General features: G+C 35.7%; 1 protein-coding gene and 1 long non-coding RNA gene across 2 annotated transcripts; both read right to left on the reverse strand.

Annotated features, from left to right (window-relative positions):
- Positions 1-8,090: 8,090 nt before the first annotated feature.
- On the reverse strand, positions 8,091-8,881 carry LOC118433759. The gene is made up of 3 exons (XR_004833557.1): positions 8,422-8,881; positions 8,209-8,348; positions 8,091-8,129 (listed from the first exon to the last, which is right to left on the reverse strand). It is a non-coding gene; the product is annotated as an uncharacterized LOC118433759 (long non-coding RNA).
- A 4,980-nt stretch (positions 8,882-13,861) lies between these two features.
- LOC110862956 lies at positions 13,862-15,499 on the reverse strand. Its single transcript, XM_022112164.2, has 2 exons — positions 14,983-15,499; positions 13,862-14,288 (listed from the first exon to the last, which is right to left on the reverse strand). The coding sequence occupies exons 1-2, from the start codon at positions 15,192-15,194 to the stop codon at positions 14,147-14,149; spliced, it is 354 nt and encodes a 117-aa protein (XP_021967856.1). The 5' UTR covers positions 15,195-15,499; the 3' UTR covers positions 13,862-14,146.
- Between the last annotated feature and the right edge of the window lie 3,118 nt (positions 15,500-18,617).

Here is an 18,617-nt window from a genome sequence, read left to right on the forward strand (position 1 = left end):
CTGACTTCTGCAATATAACGAATACTCGGACTCTCCGCAACCAATCTGCTTGTCCCGATAATCACAAGGAAACGTTATCAGAACTCTACAATCCCACCATGGTGATCTGTTAACGCAGATTCGACTACTAAACATTTCGTGGTACCATATTTGTCCCATTCTACGATAATTCCAACTATTACTTTTGCTGTGTTCAAATTTATTAAATCTACAATTCAATTTTATTAGTTGTTATCAATCAATCTTTTTCTAGATTATGTGACGATGTAAGCATTTCAGCTTGTACTGCAGCTTGATCAGTGAAATAAATCATTATATATCTTAATTAAACAAAATTTAAAATTACAAGTACTAATATATGTACATTCTGAACTTTTATTACACAAATCGAATTTTAAGGGCTGCACAGTAAATAAATTGTTGAAGCTATACCTAAGATGCTAGGATTTCCATTAGATTTTTAAAATCAAAAATAAATATTTACAAAATTTAAGAACACTTCACAGTTTCCTCAAATCAACATGCACGTAGACAAATCGTAAAATGGTGGAGAAATTATCATGTTAATCTGTAACATGAAAAATATTTCTTTATTTAGAAAATATTACAAATTATCATTTTGTTAGTGTTGCCCATGAGGTGAGGCAAACTCACGTTAAATGAGTGAGGTGATTGGGGGTATAACTAACTCATTTTGAAATGAGTGATTGTAAATTGTGCGAGTGAGTGAGTTGAATGTAGTGAGGTGAGTTCAACATGAGTTGCCTCACTTAACTCACTAACACAATATGAGCAGAATGTCCCACTTATGAATTTATTTGGAAATTTTTTACTTTAAATTTGTTAAAATTTAATGTGGAAGTTCATAATCATCTCAATCATTAAAGAATGAAAAAATAGCAAAATGTTAACTAAATAACATTCAACTCACTTAACTCATTTAACTCACCTCAACTCAACTCACCTCACTAGTCGTGATTTAGGTGAGTTGAGGTGAGTTATCCCCAACTCACCTCACCTCATACATGGAGTGAGTGATGATGGGTGATGCCGACACAGTAACTCACCTCAACTCACCTCAATCACGACTAAGTGAGGTGAGTTGAGTTGAGGTGAGTTAAATGAGTTAAGTGAGTTGAATGTTATTTAGTTAACATTTTGCTATTTTTTCATTTCATATTATGATGAGATGCATAGAACTTCCACATTAAATTTTAACAAAATTTAAGTAAAAAATTTCCAAATAAATATTAAGTGGGACATTCTGCTCAATATTGTGTTAGTGAGTTAGTGAGGCAACTCATAGTTGAACCACCTCACTAACATTCAACTCACCTCACCTCGCACAATTTACAACTCACTCATTTCAAATGAGTTAGTTATACCCCCAACTCACTCACCTCATTTAACGTGAGTTTGCCTCACCTCATGGCACACTAACAAAATGATACATTTGTAATATCTTTAAATAAAGAAATATTTTTCATGTTACAGATTAACAATGGATAATTTCTCCACCATTTACGAATTTTGTCGTGCATGTTGATTTTGAGGGAACTGTGAAAGTGTTCTTAAATTTTGTAAATATTTATTTTGATATTAAAAATCTAATGGAAACCTAGCATCTTAGGTATATTCAACAATTTATATTACCCTGTGCAGCCTTAAAATTCGATTTGTGTTAATAAAGTTCAGAATGTACATATATTAGTACTTGTAATTTTAATTTTGTTTATATTAAGAATAATAATAAGTTTATTTCACTGACAAGCTGCAGTACAAGCTGAAATGCTTACATCGTCACATAATCTAGAAAAAGATTGAATTGAATAACAACATAATAAATTGAATTGTAGATTTAATAAATTGAACACAGCAAAAGTAATAGTTGGAATTAATCCGTAGAAGGGACAAATATTGGATACCAGAAATGATTTAGTTAGTCGAAATCTGCGTTAACAGATCCACCATGGTGGGATTGTAGAGTTCTGATAACGTTTCCTGTGGATTTATCGGGACAAGCAGATTCGGTGGCGGAGGTCCGAGTATTCTTATATTGCAGAAGTCAGGCAGCATATTTCTCAACCTCGGATTTTGAAGTATACTGGCCCCCATGCGTGACAGAGCCTTATCAAAATCGATTCCCCTACAATAACGAAGAACAATACGTCGATCGAAACGGAAACCATTCTCTTAATTTGATGGGTATTGTGACCCGACCATCGTTTTATTTGCCTCGTGTCGCTGGCCCGGCTCTGTCCACGATGCACGTTCTAAGACGATCAAGTGTGCTGCTAGATTTACAAACGGGTGGCGTCCATTCCCGGGGCTGTGATACTTGGTTAGTTTTCAGCACACGCTAAAATATATCCGTGTCTATTAAATTGAATATTTACTAGGAGATCGGCGTACCCACTCAAAAGTTGGCTAATGACTCCTATTGTGATGCAACTAATAGTCCGGAAACAATTCGGTACAATAGGGCGCATAGAGGGACAAGACTAGTCGAGTGCGCCTACGGAATTGTAAAAGAGCGATTTCCCTGTCTTAATTATTGCGATTGCGTCCGATGTTGCAGCAAAGTGGTCAGACGTGCATCACCTTCCACAATATTGCGTCACGGGATGATTTTTGATTGACCTCGGAAATTAATGCGACAACCTGCCTGATGGTGAAAATTTTCCAGCCGACAGAAATGCGAATGATAGACAACAAGAATTCTTAGATACTTTAGACGCTAAATGATTAATTAAAATTAAATTAGCAGAAATATGGTACTTATTGGTAATTATTGGTGTATGTAAGTGTTGTTACAAAAAATATAAGTGTTTTAAATAGCATATCTAACGTTCTTATTCAAACAACTTAAAAACATAAGATTATTCATCAAATAGACTTTTGTATATTCAGAAAGTGGAAGGCTAAAGTTTTCTCTAGCTGATAGCCTCCAAGCGTGTTTTATAGATTGTCACCTCCATAGGTAGTTTGCAATCTTTTCTTTTCAGTTCTTCTTCGTCCACAATGCTTAGCTTTGCTTCGGGGTGGTCTTTTGAGTAAGCGATCAACAGGGGTTCATCTGAATTTGACGTGGATTCTGAGACATCCTCTGGTGGTCGTCCACATTTACTTCCGGTTCACCACTTCTCCTACTGGTAACCCATCCATCACGATGATTCCTCCCAATTATTTCGAAGATCAGTGGCTACATCGTGAGAACATTGTCTTTCCTCCCCAGTTCCTGTTTTCCGCTTGTTGTCCCTCTTTTCCTATTAAGAATATTCTCCTTAAATATTAAAGAGTTAGAATTTTAATAAGAAAATTACCACCGCTCGGGATTCCACACTCCAAAACATTATCGCGAACAAAGTCAAACTTTCTTTCTTCGCTAACTAGGTATCTAACTATCGCTAACCGTCGCAAGTATCTAGGAGTTGAGAGTGATTGTATCAACTATACACTACAAAAGTTTCAACACCCGTATTTCATAGTCGACCAGTGAGTTAAAGCGCCTCGCCTTTCTTTTTAATTTTTTTGACCCCTTTTTCTCATGTTGGTTGAAACTTACAAGGGTGCATCGTCGTTAATCCAAGATGTGGGACAATTCCACTGTGTTATCGGAAGGAAAATGAACAATTGCGTAGGATTTAAAAATGCAATTAATCCTTCAGTTACACAAAATATGCAAATTCCCATCCCCTACAGGAATTATTTCCGTAAAAACTGGTGTTATTACAACGTTCTCGCATCATTTGGGAAATTATCGAAACACTCATAAATTTTTAAAGTTTTTAGTAATTCCGAAGTCGTATTTCTGGTAGTATATTATTTATTCCCACTTTCTTATTTCAAACAATAGTCCCTATTCTGAGTTGCACTTGTGAGAAAAAACTCCGGAATACGTCTTGGTATATCTTGTATATTGAAGTTCTTGTCTCTACGATTTCAAAAGGTTGAAATTCAACCTTTCAACCGTTGAATGGCTTGTTCTTGAATTTCACTCGACACCATACTTTCTGTACAAGTTCAAAATTACTACGATTAGTTTGCACTACAGGAGGATTATTATTGTCTCAATTCCAGTTTGTTGGTTTTCAAAAGTTTTGTTAATTTTAATCAAACTCGACGCTGTGATCTTTTATTTAAAAGATGCTCCGGTCGATGACACGTACTCTCATGACGACAGCTGACGAAATACTAAAATTTATTGCGTTTTTGTATAAGCGGGGACGAGTCGTTGCGATTTCGGTCAGAAATCGCTGCTCTAATTTCATACTGAAACCAAATTGGAAATCGCTCTGAAATCGCTCCGAATTCGTGCAAACTATTCTTTCTACGAAAAGCCATCGATTGTTCGTGGTAGAATTCGTACCGACTTGTCGGCGATGTTTCGACGATAAATATTTCGTTGCGAAGTCGTCTACAATTCTAAACGAAATAGCCCTCGAAGTCGCAGCGATTTGTCGCTGCAGTGAATTCGCTCTAATTCGCTCTGGTCGCAGAGAATTCGACCATCGAATGCCCACTGGGATGTTAATAATTAACTTACCATGGCTGATATTAATCTAATTTCAGAAGAATTAACAATTTATGATAATACAAAGTAGCTGGAAAACAAACGATGTATAGCCATCAGTGTGACGAGAGAGAAAAGATTGCGGAGTCATGCAAAGTTCAAGTTTTGAGGAGTGAAAAGTGCAAAGTTCATTGCCCCCGAGAAACGCTCCGCATTTGCACTCTGCAAATCGAGAGAATGCAGAGTGAAGAGTGCGGAGTGCAGAGGTCATTTGGTGAAATAGGGCCTGGTCCCCAAACGTAGAATTATATTCCAAAATAGATCTGACAAAGCTGCAGTAGGAAGTAAGCAGTTCATCTTTCTTGAACCCGAGAGATCTGAGCTTTCGAAGATAATTGAGCCTTGATGCAGCCTTGGATGTGATGTACGCGACGTGATCATCCCAGTTGAGTTGTTGTTAAGGAAATAATTACGAAATTATTATTTATTTAATTAATCAGAGTTTAATAGGTTGTGGGGGAATAAATAAGTTCCGGTGAGAGAGGCGAGTATGGTGAGACCGAGTTCCAATACTGACCAAGGCTGCAATGCTTTCCTTACGGGAGAGTGGCCAAATTATCCAGTCAGTGCCGAGTGTGGAGTGTATTGGATCCAATCTTTATGGTTCGATCCCTACTTGTGCCAATTATATTTTTGCACAATTTTTTCACATATGGAATATAATTTTGGATGGAAATTCACCCAAATTCAATGATGTAATGTATTTTTTAATATTTGACCTCTCACCTTCCCGTTGTGACGAGGTCAAAGTTCAATAATAACTAATAACTTAATTTTTTCGTATAAATTGTTTCCCCTCTTAAAAAATTCCCCAAATTTGGGATTTTTTTTTGTTAAAAATGTGAACAAAAAATGTAAACTTGAATAAAATTGGAACAAATTTGAAACTATGGGAAATATGCTATGTATCGATCAAACCAGCCCTATATTTAAATTCAAAATCACCTCAGTTCTTCGACACCTGTGCAAATTCAGTACACCCACAAAACTGAAGCTTTGGTACTTACAGTATATGGAATATTCATAATTTTCAATAGCTTCTGGCAAATTCATGTTTGTTTGAGATGTCAAGAGATGTTTTTGGAGGTTTTCGTCTCCTCCCTTTATTAGTTTAAATCCCGGTTGTTCGAATTCTCTGGACAATTATTTATAAAATGGTCTGGGCTTTTACATCGGTAGCAAAGATTTGAAGGACCAGCCTCCGGTTCCTGGAAAGAAACTCTCTTCCTTGGTTAAGTACTCGTGGAATACTGTGGTGGGGCAAAGTTAGATTGATTTCTTCTAAAGTTATTGGGGTTATTTCGTGGTGGAAAGTACTCATTTTGTCTGGGTGAGGGGTGGATTTCCTGATGAAAAACTGGTAGACTTATTCCAGCTGGTCTGAAGTAGGGTTGGAATGTTGAATTCTTTGTCTTGGTTGTGGAGTTGCATCATATTGTGGGAAGAGTTGCGATTGCGGTTGAATCGTCGTGGAGATTGGGAGAAAGTGGAAAGCTGGGGATATTGAGATTCGGGGTGAATAATTGGTCTTCTGTCTTAATATCTTGTATGTTGTGCGAATACACTTTCTTCTGAGGGGAAGTCTCTTTTTGTCGTGTCTCCCGAAAATTATTTAGCATTGTGGCTCATCAACTTGCTTAGCAGTTCTTTTAACTGTGCTAATGTGATAGGATTGTGGAGATTTACGTTAGTTAATATTAAGGGTAGCAATCCTCTTCGGATGAATCGAATCTCTCCTTATCCGACATCTGACTGTTCAACCGTGTGCACAAATATCAACTAGTATGGCGTAATCGGAAGCATTTCGTTGGGTTTTGTTGGCATCCATTAGTTGCATCCATTGGCATCCATTAGTCATCCATTACCCGCAGAAGAGAGAAAGGCTTTTCCCAACTCCTGCCAGTTCCAATCTCCATAGCCATCTCGTTGTCTCTGGGCAGTATTTTGCATGTACCATCCCCATGCAACTCCCTTTAATTGGGTAGCAAAGATGTCGCACATTTGCTTGTTGTCCAACTATTAGATTTACTAATTAACTTAAATACGTCAATGTATTCCTGAGGTCAGAATTTGGGCCGCCGGAATATTCTTTCGGTTTTATTGTAAACCGAGCAGGTCTAGCTGGGTTTCCAGAAGAGAGACCTTGGGGGTCTTGAAAAACTGTTCCAGTATTGAATGTGAAATGTGCCTGTCCAGCTTTTCCTTGAAGATTTGTGGAAGCAATTTCTGATGCGATTCTTCGGCTTTTAGAGCCATGTTCTGGACTTTAAGAATTGTGTCATTTAACAGATCACCTATGCCGTCTAGGTTTGTATCCAATTGATGAGAAACATCTGTTACATTTCGTCATTGTGCTCATCCTCACTAAGACTGAGGAGGTTGTGTTAGTTAGGTGTTTTGTTATCGACACTGGTGACTAAGCTTGGTGAGTTTCAGTATTTAGGTTAATTGGAATCTTGTTTGCAAGAGAGTCAAAATGAGACTGAGTGTATGGTTGCTACCCAATCTACAATTTTCGTTAAATCCACGCAAAATAACTCAGTTGCAGAATTGCAACTGATGGCCGTTTTTCCAACGTGGTTTTCAACAACTAAGGCATCATGAAAACTACGGTGGTTTTCACGTTATTTTAACGTGGAAATTAACAATAAATAACCGTGGCATTTGCAACAAATCCACAGTAAATTTACGTCCAAACCACGGTGGCGTTCATGGTAATTATGCATAATATGAACGGTAGTTTTTCACAGTTCTTTGGTAATAAAATCACAATTTATTAACAATTTATATTATATTATTTAATTAACAATTATTAAAGGAACAACAATTAATTTTTCATCCAATGGCATCAACCAACATTTTGCTTCAACTACGGTAAAACATTTACTTTAAAACTTTGATGTTTTTGGCACCTGATGTATGCCTAAAACTGAACTAGAGCTGGGATTTTTGTACAAATCTTCAAGCTTTATGAATTTCTTACATACTATGACTTGACTATCTTTAATATATTTTGATATAAACAACAATAGACCCAGATTTTAACTTATAACAATTGTCATTACGGGTTAATTTAAACGAGGTAGTAGTTGTAGACACAGGTTGAGACAAAGGAACAGTTTCTTTCTCAATTATCCTATTGACACATTGCTCTAAGGGTTTGTATGACGCCCTCAAAGTTCGTTTAATAAACTGCATGTTATTTTGGTAAGGAAACGCACTAAATGAATCAAGCGGACCTAATTTTAGGGCGTCTGCGCTAATGTGTATAAGTGAATTCGTACAAAATAATGCCATCAAAAATTAATCAAAAGTTAAATTAAAAAAAGTTAAAAGTTAAATATACCAATAGATCTCGATTATTTGCATCGGCAAGCTTCAGCCAATTTTCAGTTTGCTCAAGGTGCTCTCTCGTTTCCAGATGATGATGTGGAATAGATGAAAAGTCAGCTTCAACATCTCCTTCGTTGAAATTCGGATATTATGGAGAGCAGTTCTGATCTCAAGAATTTCTGCGTTTGCCGCTAAAGAATTTTAATAATCCTTGTATGATAACCTGCAACAAAAATAGCATTGTTGGGAATTAAGTGATATAAAATGATAAGAACTATAACAACTAAGCAAAGAAGATTTACCTTCAATCAATTTCTTAAAATCATCTCTAATGTCGCCAAAAGTACGCCAATGTCTTGCTCTTCCAAGTTGCCCACTTCTGGTTGATTTACTGAAGGAATGTTGTCGTTGTTTTGAGTTGATACTTGCACTTCAATGCTTCCTACGGGGATTGGAATGATTGGTTGAAAACTTCTTTTATTTAGTTGAGTTTTATTAATAAATAAGTTCTTTACCTTGATTGTCTATGGGAAGAGGTAAAACTATAATGGAATTATCTTCCTCGTCTTCACTGCTGCTTGATGACACGTTCGGGTGCAACAATTCTCGATAATGTTTCTTATTTCGGCTTTCTCAACGATTCTCTGATGCGCTTTCAAGATTGGAAGTGTCCTCCGTTATCCGCCTTCTCACAAGCTAATTTCCACGTATCTGCAATTGAGATTTTTATTTAAATTATATAATCAAGTAAATTACATTAATAATTGAACTAAATCGATAATATTTACCGTATTTTCCAAGGATTTTATCATACGTCTGTCTACTCTAGGATGGAAGGGGATGTACATTTCCCTTTTTACAGAAACTTTTTAGTTTAGAAGCTGGTGGCCGAAACACGATGTTTCCTCCTCTTCAAGCCAAATCGTGGGAGCTATTTCTATTAATTTTTCGCCATCATAGTCAATTTGTATATACAAAATTATGAACTGGGAGGGATGACATTTTGGGAGAAAAATTTCATTGAACTGACTTTGTGACAGAGAAATGTGAGGGAATACTTTGGATTCTGCGCGCTCTCTTTGTTCGCATTCCAGGTTAAATCTGCGTTATTTTTTCGTACAATATTTTGGTGAATACCACGGTTGTTATTTGGTTGAAATCCACGCTACTTTCTCGTGGAAAAGTTTCATGAAAAGTTGCATGAATTTTACTGTTATTTTTGTGTAGCAGAATGGTTTGAAGAATTAACAGTAATTTTTTATACTATGGAATCACGTTAAAATAACAAATATTTTGCCACGGTTATTCGATTCAAGTTTCTACTATTTTGCTACCACTTTGCAACAAAAATTGTAGATCGGTAGTCATTGATTTTTTATGGCCTTCAATGTTTTAGTAGAACTCATCAACTAGCTGTTTATTGCCTTTTATTGCTTTCTATTGAAAGAACCTTTTGCTACGATGCACCAAATACGACCAGGTCAGTCGCAATGACTACACCACACCTGGCTGGAGTTCCACTACAGTCAACACTCGAACTTGTAGAGGAAAGAGCGGGAACGTTCTGGCCTCCACTGACAAGGTATTACTTGAATGCAGTTGCACTTGAACTTGGACCTGATCTCACTTTCGCCGAAGGAAATTTGCATGGCCTTCTAGGCGTATAATAAAGTGGACGATGAACTTTAATGGCCAGAAGAGCTGGGGTAAACAGGCACTTTTTGCCTCAGGGGAAGACGACGAATTTGTTTTTATTTTTTCTGCCATGTTGCCTATTTCACGTGGACTGTGTGTATTATAAATTGAGACGTGTGTGTTGTTAGACTTTACTTAGATACTTTGTGCTGCGTGGTTGAAGTTAATAGAATTTGATGAAGTCAACTAAAGAGAGTTTTGTAAACTGAAACAGGACAACGTAGTTTAATCTATTCATATATTTCGTCTCTTCGAATCCCAAACATCTCTCATCGTCTCATAATACGGTTGAAATTATATCAGATTATTCAATATATTTTTTTAAGCAATGCAAATTTTAATTAAAGTTAGATTAACGTAATTTATCTAAATCACGCCCTAATTACCTAAATCTAGTTGAAAGCTTAATTTAATTTTTTACCCTTTAAACTGGTTTATGATTTTTTTTACTTTTTGGAAATTAAAATAATTTTACTTAACGCCAGGTGATTCAAAGTAATTTGCATTTCCTAAATTTTCCAACGATACATATACATATTTAACCAAGATATATTTATTTATTAACTAACTAAATATAGTTAAAATCTTATTATATTTTATTTTTTTGCGCTTAAACTTTTTATGATTTTATTTGATGTATTGTGTTTTTTTTTACCTTTTGAAATTTAAATAACTATTTTAATTTAAGCTGGATTTAACCTAATTTACATCTACTTAATTTTTGAATATACATATTACTAAACTATCCAATAACATTATATTTACAGGGAAAGAAATACACTTATTGTACTTGGAAGAGTTCTAGTTTGATGATTTTACCACGCAATCCAGCACCAATAATGGGGATGGATTAAGGAGCAAAATCACCAAACCTAAAGTCTTCCAAGTACAATAAATGGCGGTATAAGATTTTTAAAATTTTTACATAAAATTTGGAACCCTGGCGGAATTGTTAGATTAAATAATTCTAGAAGAGAAATAAATGATAACGTGACGAAAATTCACTGCTGTGTACAGTGTGTTCGTTATTGTTCCGCCAAAAACTTTCAACCTAACTAGATAGGGTATTTTCTACTTGTATTGTTTCTCATCAATATGTTGCTACAATATATTCATACCTACTTGGATAATTAATTTAATATAATATTTGCGAAGTTGGACTGCCAGCAACAACCACCTTGATGAATACTATATTGATCTTCATTTAAATCTAATCATGAATCCTTTCTGTACAAATATATTTCCCGCTTATAAAATAAGTAGTCAAAGAAATAAATTGTACACATCATTTCCCCACTTTAATTCTAAAGATCTAGCATAATTATCTTTTAAATGATTGAATCCCGTCTAAAATTGAATATTGAAGAACAACTTTGAAAATGGACTAAAGAAGTTTAAATATTTTTGAACTTTGTCTATTAAAATGTAAATAATCCTAAGATTATTCATCCTAAGATCCTCTTATTTTTATGGACAGAAAATGGAAAATTTAAAGTCATATTAATTGAAATATTAAAATTTGGTTGCTTCCAATTACTAACTATTTCGGGGCAAAATTTAATTACCATCATACATGCCGAAATTTTGCCCCTGATGTTTCCCTTGGCTAAATTTAAAGTCTGCTCGATGTGGCCCACTAGGTCCTTCAATTTCAAAATCTCCACCCGTTGCAGTTCAATGGTTTTGTTTTGTCGCGATATTGTATCTTCTTTAGCGGCTACTTCGGCTTCTAGCTTAGCGAGTCGTTCCTTTGCTCGGATTCGGGTTTTCCGGGCGGCAATAGCGTTCCTGACTGCCTTTGTGTCAGGTATTAGGTCATATTTCTTTACCCGGGGCAAGGCTGGTGGGGCTGGTTCCTTCAATTTTGGTGGTCGACCCCTTTTCTTTTTTAATGGTTGTGATAAAATTGATCATCGCCTTTGCCAGATCGTGATAAGGTCATACTACATTGCTTCACTTTTAATGATACAAGGGTACCAACTGGTTGAGCTGGTGGTGTTAAAATATAATTATTCCGCTGAGTAGGTTGGGGTAGAATCCTACCAACTGGCTGATCTGGTGGTGATAAAACAAGAATGATTTGGTCAGCTGGACGTGGTAAAATAGGATTGACTTGGTCCACCGGCGGTGATAAAATAGGATTTCTTTGGTCAGCTGGTGTTGACAAAGATGGCTCATCAGCTGGGCAACATAACTCGGCTCGGTTGATGAAGCCGATGCCCGGAAAGGACACGTCATCATCGCCCAAGGCGGCCGCATTGTCTTGCAACCACGTCCCTAAAGGAGACAAGGTAAATTCGAGTACGACCCGCCTACATCGTGAGGTTCGATGGGTATCGAGGGAAAAGCGACTAGCAGATCGGAGAAATCCATCTCGTTTTCGCTCTCGAACGGGGAGAGCGAATTGATATTATAATCTTCAGCCTGTTCAGATAAATGAGCAGGATCCATTTGATCTGTTAGAAAATTCGTAGTTATTTTTTATGGTGACAATGCCAATCCAAACGGTTGCTACGGTAGCGACGTATGTATTACCTTAATTATTGGCAAAATAAATATATTAATTTACCAGTTTATTTTCCACCGGTAAAACAAATTAGTTATAAATTGGTACTTGGTAATATTACTTTTGGCAATAATCTCGTATAAGCTAATATTAATTTTATGCCTAGGTGTTTAACAATATAAATAATTACAACAAAATTACGCACCTAATAATTGGTTCCGATACGTTGTAATGTCGCTTACCCCAGCGGTATTAAACTTTCTGATGTTTTCTATAAAAATTAAAAATATGAATGTACAATACTGTAATTTATGTGACATCATGAACGCAATTTAAAATGTTTGCTAATTGATACATAATTTCACTTACCGTTCCCCAGAGGTTTTTTGGCTTAAAACCCCTCCTTCAATTTACCCATCGCCCAACGAGAAAAATTAAGCTGTTATTCCATTGCCGAGTTTTTTACAATTGGGACTGACATTGGTGTGATTTTATCCAGGTGACAACGTTAAAATTTAATTTGCAATGAGATCACGATACATTGATGTTGCCATATTTATTGCAAAATTATTAGCAATGTAACATCCACCCTGTAAAATATTACTGAGTCGGTGTAATCTGTAATCATCCAGGGAAAAATATTGGATGGATACTCCCTCGACAAATAAGTGCGGCAAGATAGCATGCTCGCGAATTTTTGAAGTAACGTTGCCCTCGCATAAATAATTAGAGGATCTGATTGACGTCGCTGGGGAGTGTGTATGAGGGATGTGACAGTTTGGGATTAAAAGAATGGGCCAGGCTATTACATATTTTGTGCAAAGATTACATACGCATCGACTAATCTGATTTGTTGAAAAAAATATTACATTGGTTATGCACGATCTCCCCATGTGTTGGATTTCGGTCCATCCCAACTCTTGATAAGGTTGTCCTGATAAGTAAAACATGAACGGGGTGGTAATAAAATAAGATAATGCTTATGAGATCAAATGAGGTGGAAAGTTCGAGTAAGTTGTATATGTACATGCATATTTAACCTCCAAATGTGGAATTATATTGATGTGTATTAATACTTTCATATATGTACATAATGCAAATCATGCTAATAATTTGTATCAATGTGAATCCTATTGGTGCAAATTTTTTTGTTTTGTTTTTCCTTTTTTTGTTGTTTTTTTAGCTATTGTTTCTTTTCTTCTTGTTCTTCTTGTCAAAAAAATCCAGAATTAGAAGGTTTAATTTTCGCTAGAAGATCAACTCATCGGTTTTACTAAATTAGTCCACTTATGAAGTCAATTATAATTGAAACGAATTAATCGCTAAAATTAATCTATTAGTATAAATTTTTGGTTTAGAAGTGCATGCATATGTGTAAGTAAAATTAGCTTGTCAAATTATTTCAAGTATCTTAAAAATCTCTTTGATTGGTATGTTTTTCTATCATTCTTGTTCGAGTTTAACAATTTACATCAGTTTGACATTGTATTGAGCCCGTAATATGCGCTGTTGGGACAATTCAAAATAAAACGTTTATTAATTTATTATCTTACTCAAATCTTACATATTTCATGTTATATGTACAAATTAAACACAAATCGTTACAGACGCTAAGTGTTGACTTTTTGGCCGTATTGTTGCTGATGCGGGTATGGTGGTGATACCCGTACTGCTGTGGTTGACCGGTCCCTGTTGTTGCCCCCAACCAGCGGGGGGTGGTCCTTGCAATCTAGTTAAGAAAATTAATGACACACGTGCAACATAAATATGTGCATGGAAACTACACGCTTAGAAATCCAGTATCAAAATAATACCATGTGGTACAAATATCCATATTGACTACCAAAGCGGTATAATTGATAGGTTATACCATGTGGTAATAACTCAGTATTAAAGTTTTACCGTGTCGGTAGCAAATTGTTACTGAGCGGCATAATTTTAGGGCCAAAAAGGTAACAACTTGAACACCGAGTAATAAATATCTACCTATCTGACTATACCAGATTTTTAACTGTGAACTGCAGCAGATTTAAAATATTTCAACTTACAAACGATCCCGGGTTGATCTCGTTTCCGACAACCTGTGAAACAGCACCATCCGCAACAGAAGCAAAGTCCGACAGGAATGCAGACAAAGAAGATGATGAAGAGGTGATAGAAATGGCAACTATCCAACCAACCCTGTATTAAAAGTTTAGCAGGTTATCAAAATAAATTCTGAGAAAAAAATTGTGATTCAAAAATTCCCAGTTTCTACTAGGAATCGAACCTGAATGCAAATTAATCCAAGTAAAAATTTTAACAATGACAATTATTCCCGGAAAGGTGCATTGAAACTTTATTTGTCGTAATAAATTTACGTAAAAATACTAAACAAACTCACACTAGACAAAAAAATTTACATATCTGGATTTTTAAATTACCAACCAAATATTCGTCTAAGTCTTCATTAAATTCATTACTTACAACAACAAATCCAAATAAAAACAAATTCTACCAGAGTCGAACGTGACGTCAAGTTATACAAATTGTAACCAATACAATTATCCGACTATATACCCATGTATTAAAAACTCATTATTTACAATGAATTGACACAAAAATAAAATCGACCAGGAATCGAACCTACGACATAGTAAACTCCCCCAAAATTTAAAAAATGCAATTATTCAAACACCTCTGAATTTAAAAAAAACATTATTTGCAATAAATTTTGCATAAAAAAGCCAAATTCCACCGCGAATCGAACCTTGCATCAAATTAAATCTGTTCCAATTTTAACCAAAATCTTCCATTGTGACTCCCGCTTACGACGTAAAAAATAATATTCAAACTTTCAAATTTGTTTCCTAAAATTTTATTTCAATTAACTCACGCCAGCTCAAAGTCGCCGCCATAATAGTAATCGTAATAATAGCAGGTGGAACCCGTGCAGTAATCACAATACGAGGGACACTCCCAATCCAAACCTCCTTCCAACAGTTTACTTTTCAGTTCGCCCTTCTTATTTTCGTTCAGGGTGCTGCCTTGTACGGCGCTCGTCGCCATGACGACGAGGACCAAAAAAATTAGAGCTACTTTCGTCATGATTATTTGTGACTAAATTTTTAGCTCGACAAGTTCCAAGGTAAAAGTCCGAGTAAGGTTTTGTCCTGCTAAATAAATACATATATGCAACCTTTACACAAATGTATGTACGTAATCTTGTCAAGTTGTGTTATCTCGCAATATTCGATTTAAGTCGCTTATCCTTATCGGTGTCGCCCTGACATTGGTAATGACGAGATGATCGATTAATCACAATTGATACGAGGTGGGGAAAAAGATTTTATCCACAGGTTAGTATTTTTTGAAGTCAATAAAAACATAGGACGATCTGCGAACTATTTGACTGTTTTTTTTAGTACGGATTTTCCTTAACTCGTTCCAAATTGAGTTTAATGGAAATTGCGTCCCGAAAATTCAGCGCTTAACAAATTTTATATGTAATTTACCACGAATAATTTGCAGAAAATTAAGATAAGTCATATGTTCTTCTGGTCATATACCACAAAAAGAAGTAAATACATATATTCTCATCTTGATAACTGAGTAATGTGAGTTATTACTCACTCAGGTCCTAAATTAGTGAGTGAACAACTATTCATCTTATAAAATTAATAGTGTTCTACATACTTCATTCATGAAGGCGGACTCGTCTTATGGAGTTGCTTATTATTTCATGTATTTCATCTCAGAGGGGTCAACTTTAAATTTGAATTGATCCAGTATATTTTGAGCATTTACAATAGTAAGGTTTCTTCCCCCATGAATGCGGCCAAAGGTAGAGACGGATTTTCCCGCCGAAGTAAGGATTTCCACCAGTGGCCGCGGAAGCATGGGGACATAGGGAAACTGTCCCCACGGAAACTTTATCGTATCGTAGTACATGCAATGCATTTATCCCCACGATTTAGAAGGACTGAAGTACAAAAACATCAACCTCATACGACAGCTTAAACTATAATTTCAAAATTATATTGAAATTCGGAAATAATATTGCTTTTCCCATCCAATTTCAGGATAATTGATTAAATTTATAACTATTGTAATTCAAATATTTGATTATTTTGTATCAATCAGATAGATTTTGAGTTTTCTTGAATTAACATGAAAATTTATGTCCCCACGGTCTAACTGATCTTCCGCGGCCAGTGATTTCCACAATGCACCCTCTTTAATAGCCACACTGTATCAAATTAAGCTCAATTCCATCCAATCAATTGCGCAGAGCTCGTGCATGCATGCATACGTCAATGTTTTGCAAATACATACAACATGAGATCTTGTTTCAGGTACATACGTATCAGTGAGTCATAATGACTCACTGTGATCGATAAGTCAGCCATGATAATACAAGCTGAAGGCAGAGTGAAAGTATACTCTTAAAAATCTGGTATAAATCGCCACCGAACGGTGTGCATATGCAATTTCACCAAGTAGTGAGAATGTTTCCCAATGGTGGTAAAATCAGTGACAAGTTGTCCCCAAGCGGACAAGATTTATCATGATAAGCTGAAAAACATTATTACCATTTGGTTAAGTCACATATATATATATGAACACCGCGTGGCAATTATTAAGATGGGATGTTTAAGAGCATGCATATTTACTTGGTATTCATCTTGGTTTTATTACGACACACTATTAACTACAATACAACAATGAATTGGTGACTAATTAATGCACTATCAATTAAATTACTAACACTTTGTCTTTTTGGCCTGAGTGAAAGCTTTTCAAAGAAATAATATGAATATGAATGTGAAATGAATATTCAGAAAATGGATAATTACAAAATGTGTTTCCCGGTCTTGGAAAACTTTGAACAAACAATGTCAATTTCCTCATCGAATACAGTGTTCGGTGAACCTATCAATTTTTCATTCAATAGGAATTGTAGTTGACTTCATGAAGATTACCACATTCTTCATGAGCTGTTGAGATGATGAGACATATGGAGAGTGAAAGTTGGAAATTAATAGATAAAGTTGCTAAGAAAGACGAAAACTGTGCTATTGCTTATTCCTGACGGTGAAAGAATTGAAGGTGAAAGTGATTACTTTCATCTTATCAGGTCCTCATATCATGAAAATGGGGAAGAATTATTCCGTTGTTACAATTATTCGTTATACCTTTTTGTCTTCATTGGTATATTCATTTTCGGGAATTACTTGATTCCTAAGTGGAAAGTGGAAAAGATAACTCTGAATAGATGCCACGTGAGTGATCAGTTCACGTACCCTTTTCTAAGCTTCGTTTCTTTTTTCCTATCTATCTTTGTATCAATCATTGTTAAACGTAAAATTCAGGCATTCAGATACAAAACTTAATGACCGTTGAGTGAACATTACTTTTAAGCTAATATTTAATTATTAATATTTTTGATGACTATTTGTCATGCTGTGACAGAATCGTACTTATTATTTGACCTGTTCTAAAGCTTACAGCAAAACCGCTTGTTTTTCGTCTCATGTTGAACTATGTCTGCAGCACACAGTGATGAGATGACCCCTTTCTTTTCTGTATACTTTCTCAGTATACCGTATTTCTATATCTCTTTTGCCGCAGCGTACCGCCTACGTATTTTGATTTCTATAGCGCTCTTCCTCCTTGTCGGAGGGTTAAATGCCCTTATGGTTTCAACTAATTTTAGTGTGATAGGGACTTAATGCTAGCTTCTCCGAAACATTTGTCGGGAATTAATTTTTATACCGGTGTTACAATGCTTTATTTAGCAACTCTACCGATCACATATCGGGAGTAAAATTACTGTCCCAGTTTCTTGTAATATTTCCTAACTGTCAGGTATAAGGTTGGAGCTACCGTTTCTTTCCTTCCTGGACAGAAGTACTAACCCTTTCTATTGACCTGAGGCGCGACCCCAAAGTGTTAAGACCTGTGTGTAAATACTTAAAGATGACACATCTTTAAGTTAATGTTACCGCCAATGTTACGGCGCTGCTCACTGTAGCTAACTTATGGATGTGTAAAATCCAACAGCGTCGCAAGATAACTTAACTGATGACTTAATGATAAGCAGAAATGTCCCTCTTTTCACGTTGCATAACTTGTTGCAGTAATAAGGCCAATAAAGTCCCAGAACTAGCGCTTTTCAACTAGATTAACTGGTTTTATTACGACACACTATTAACTACAATACAACAATGAATTGGTAATTAATGCACTATCAATTAAATTACTAACACTTTAAAATTAATCTTCTCTGCTCTTACTCATACTTCTACCGTGCTCTCGGAGTGACTTTTAGTGAGTGCGAGCATGCTCTCTCTCTTTTTGCGCAAATCTTCTCTTCCCATTTACTTATACACTTAACTACCTACTTACTTTTTTGGTTCTCTCTTTCCGCTCTCTTGCGAAGTGATTCAACCGCTTGCCACCAGATGACGTGGTTGACGCATCTACCCAATCTGTAGCTACTTTTCTTACACAATTCCCTATGCTATTTTT

This window comes from Folsomia candida, unplaced genomic scaffold (genome assembly GCF_002217175.1).
Source record: "Folsomia candida strain VU population unplaced genomic scaffold, ASM221717v1 Fcan01_Sc110, whole genome shotgun sequence".
NCBI lineage: Eukaryota > Metazoa > Arthropoda > Collembola > Entomobryomorpha > Isotomidae > Folsomia > Folsomia candida.

Excerpts from the sequence above, each read along its gene's own strand:
- LOC110862956 (XM_022112164.2), bottom strand. The coding sequence starts at position 15,194 with ATGACGAAAGTAGCTCTAATTTTTTTGGTCCTCGTCGTCATGGCGACG. Across the intron at positions 14,289-14,982 it reads GGCGGCGACTTTGAGCTGGC|GGTTGGTTGGATAGTTGCCA; the intron begins GTGAGTTAATTG and ends CTTTTAATACAG.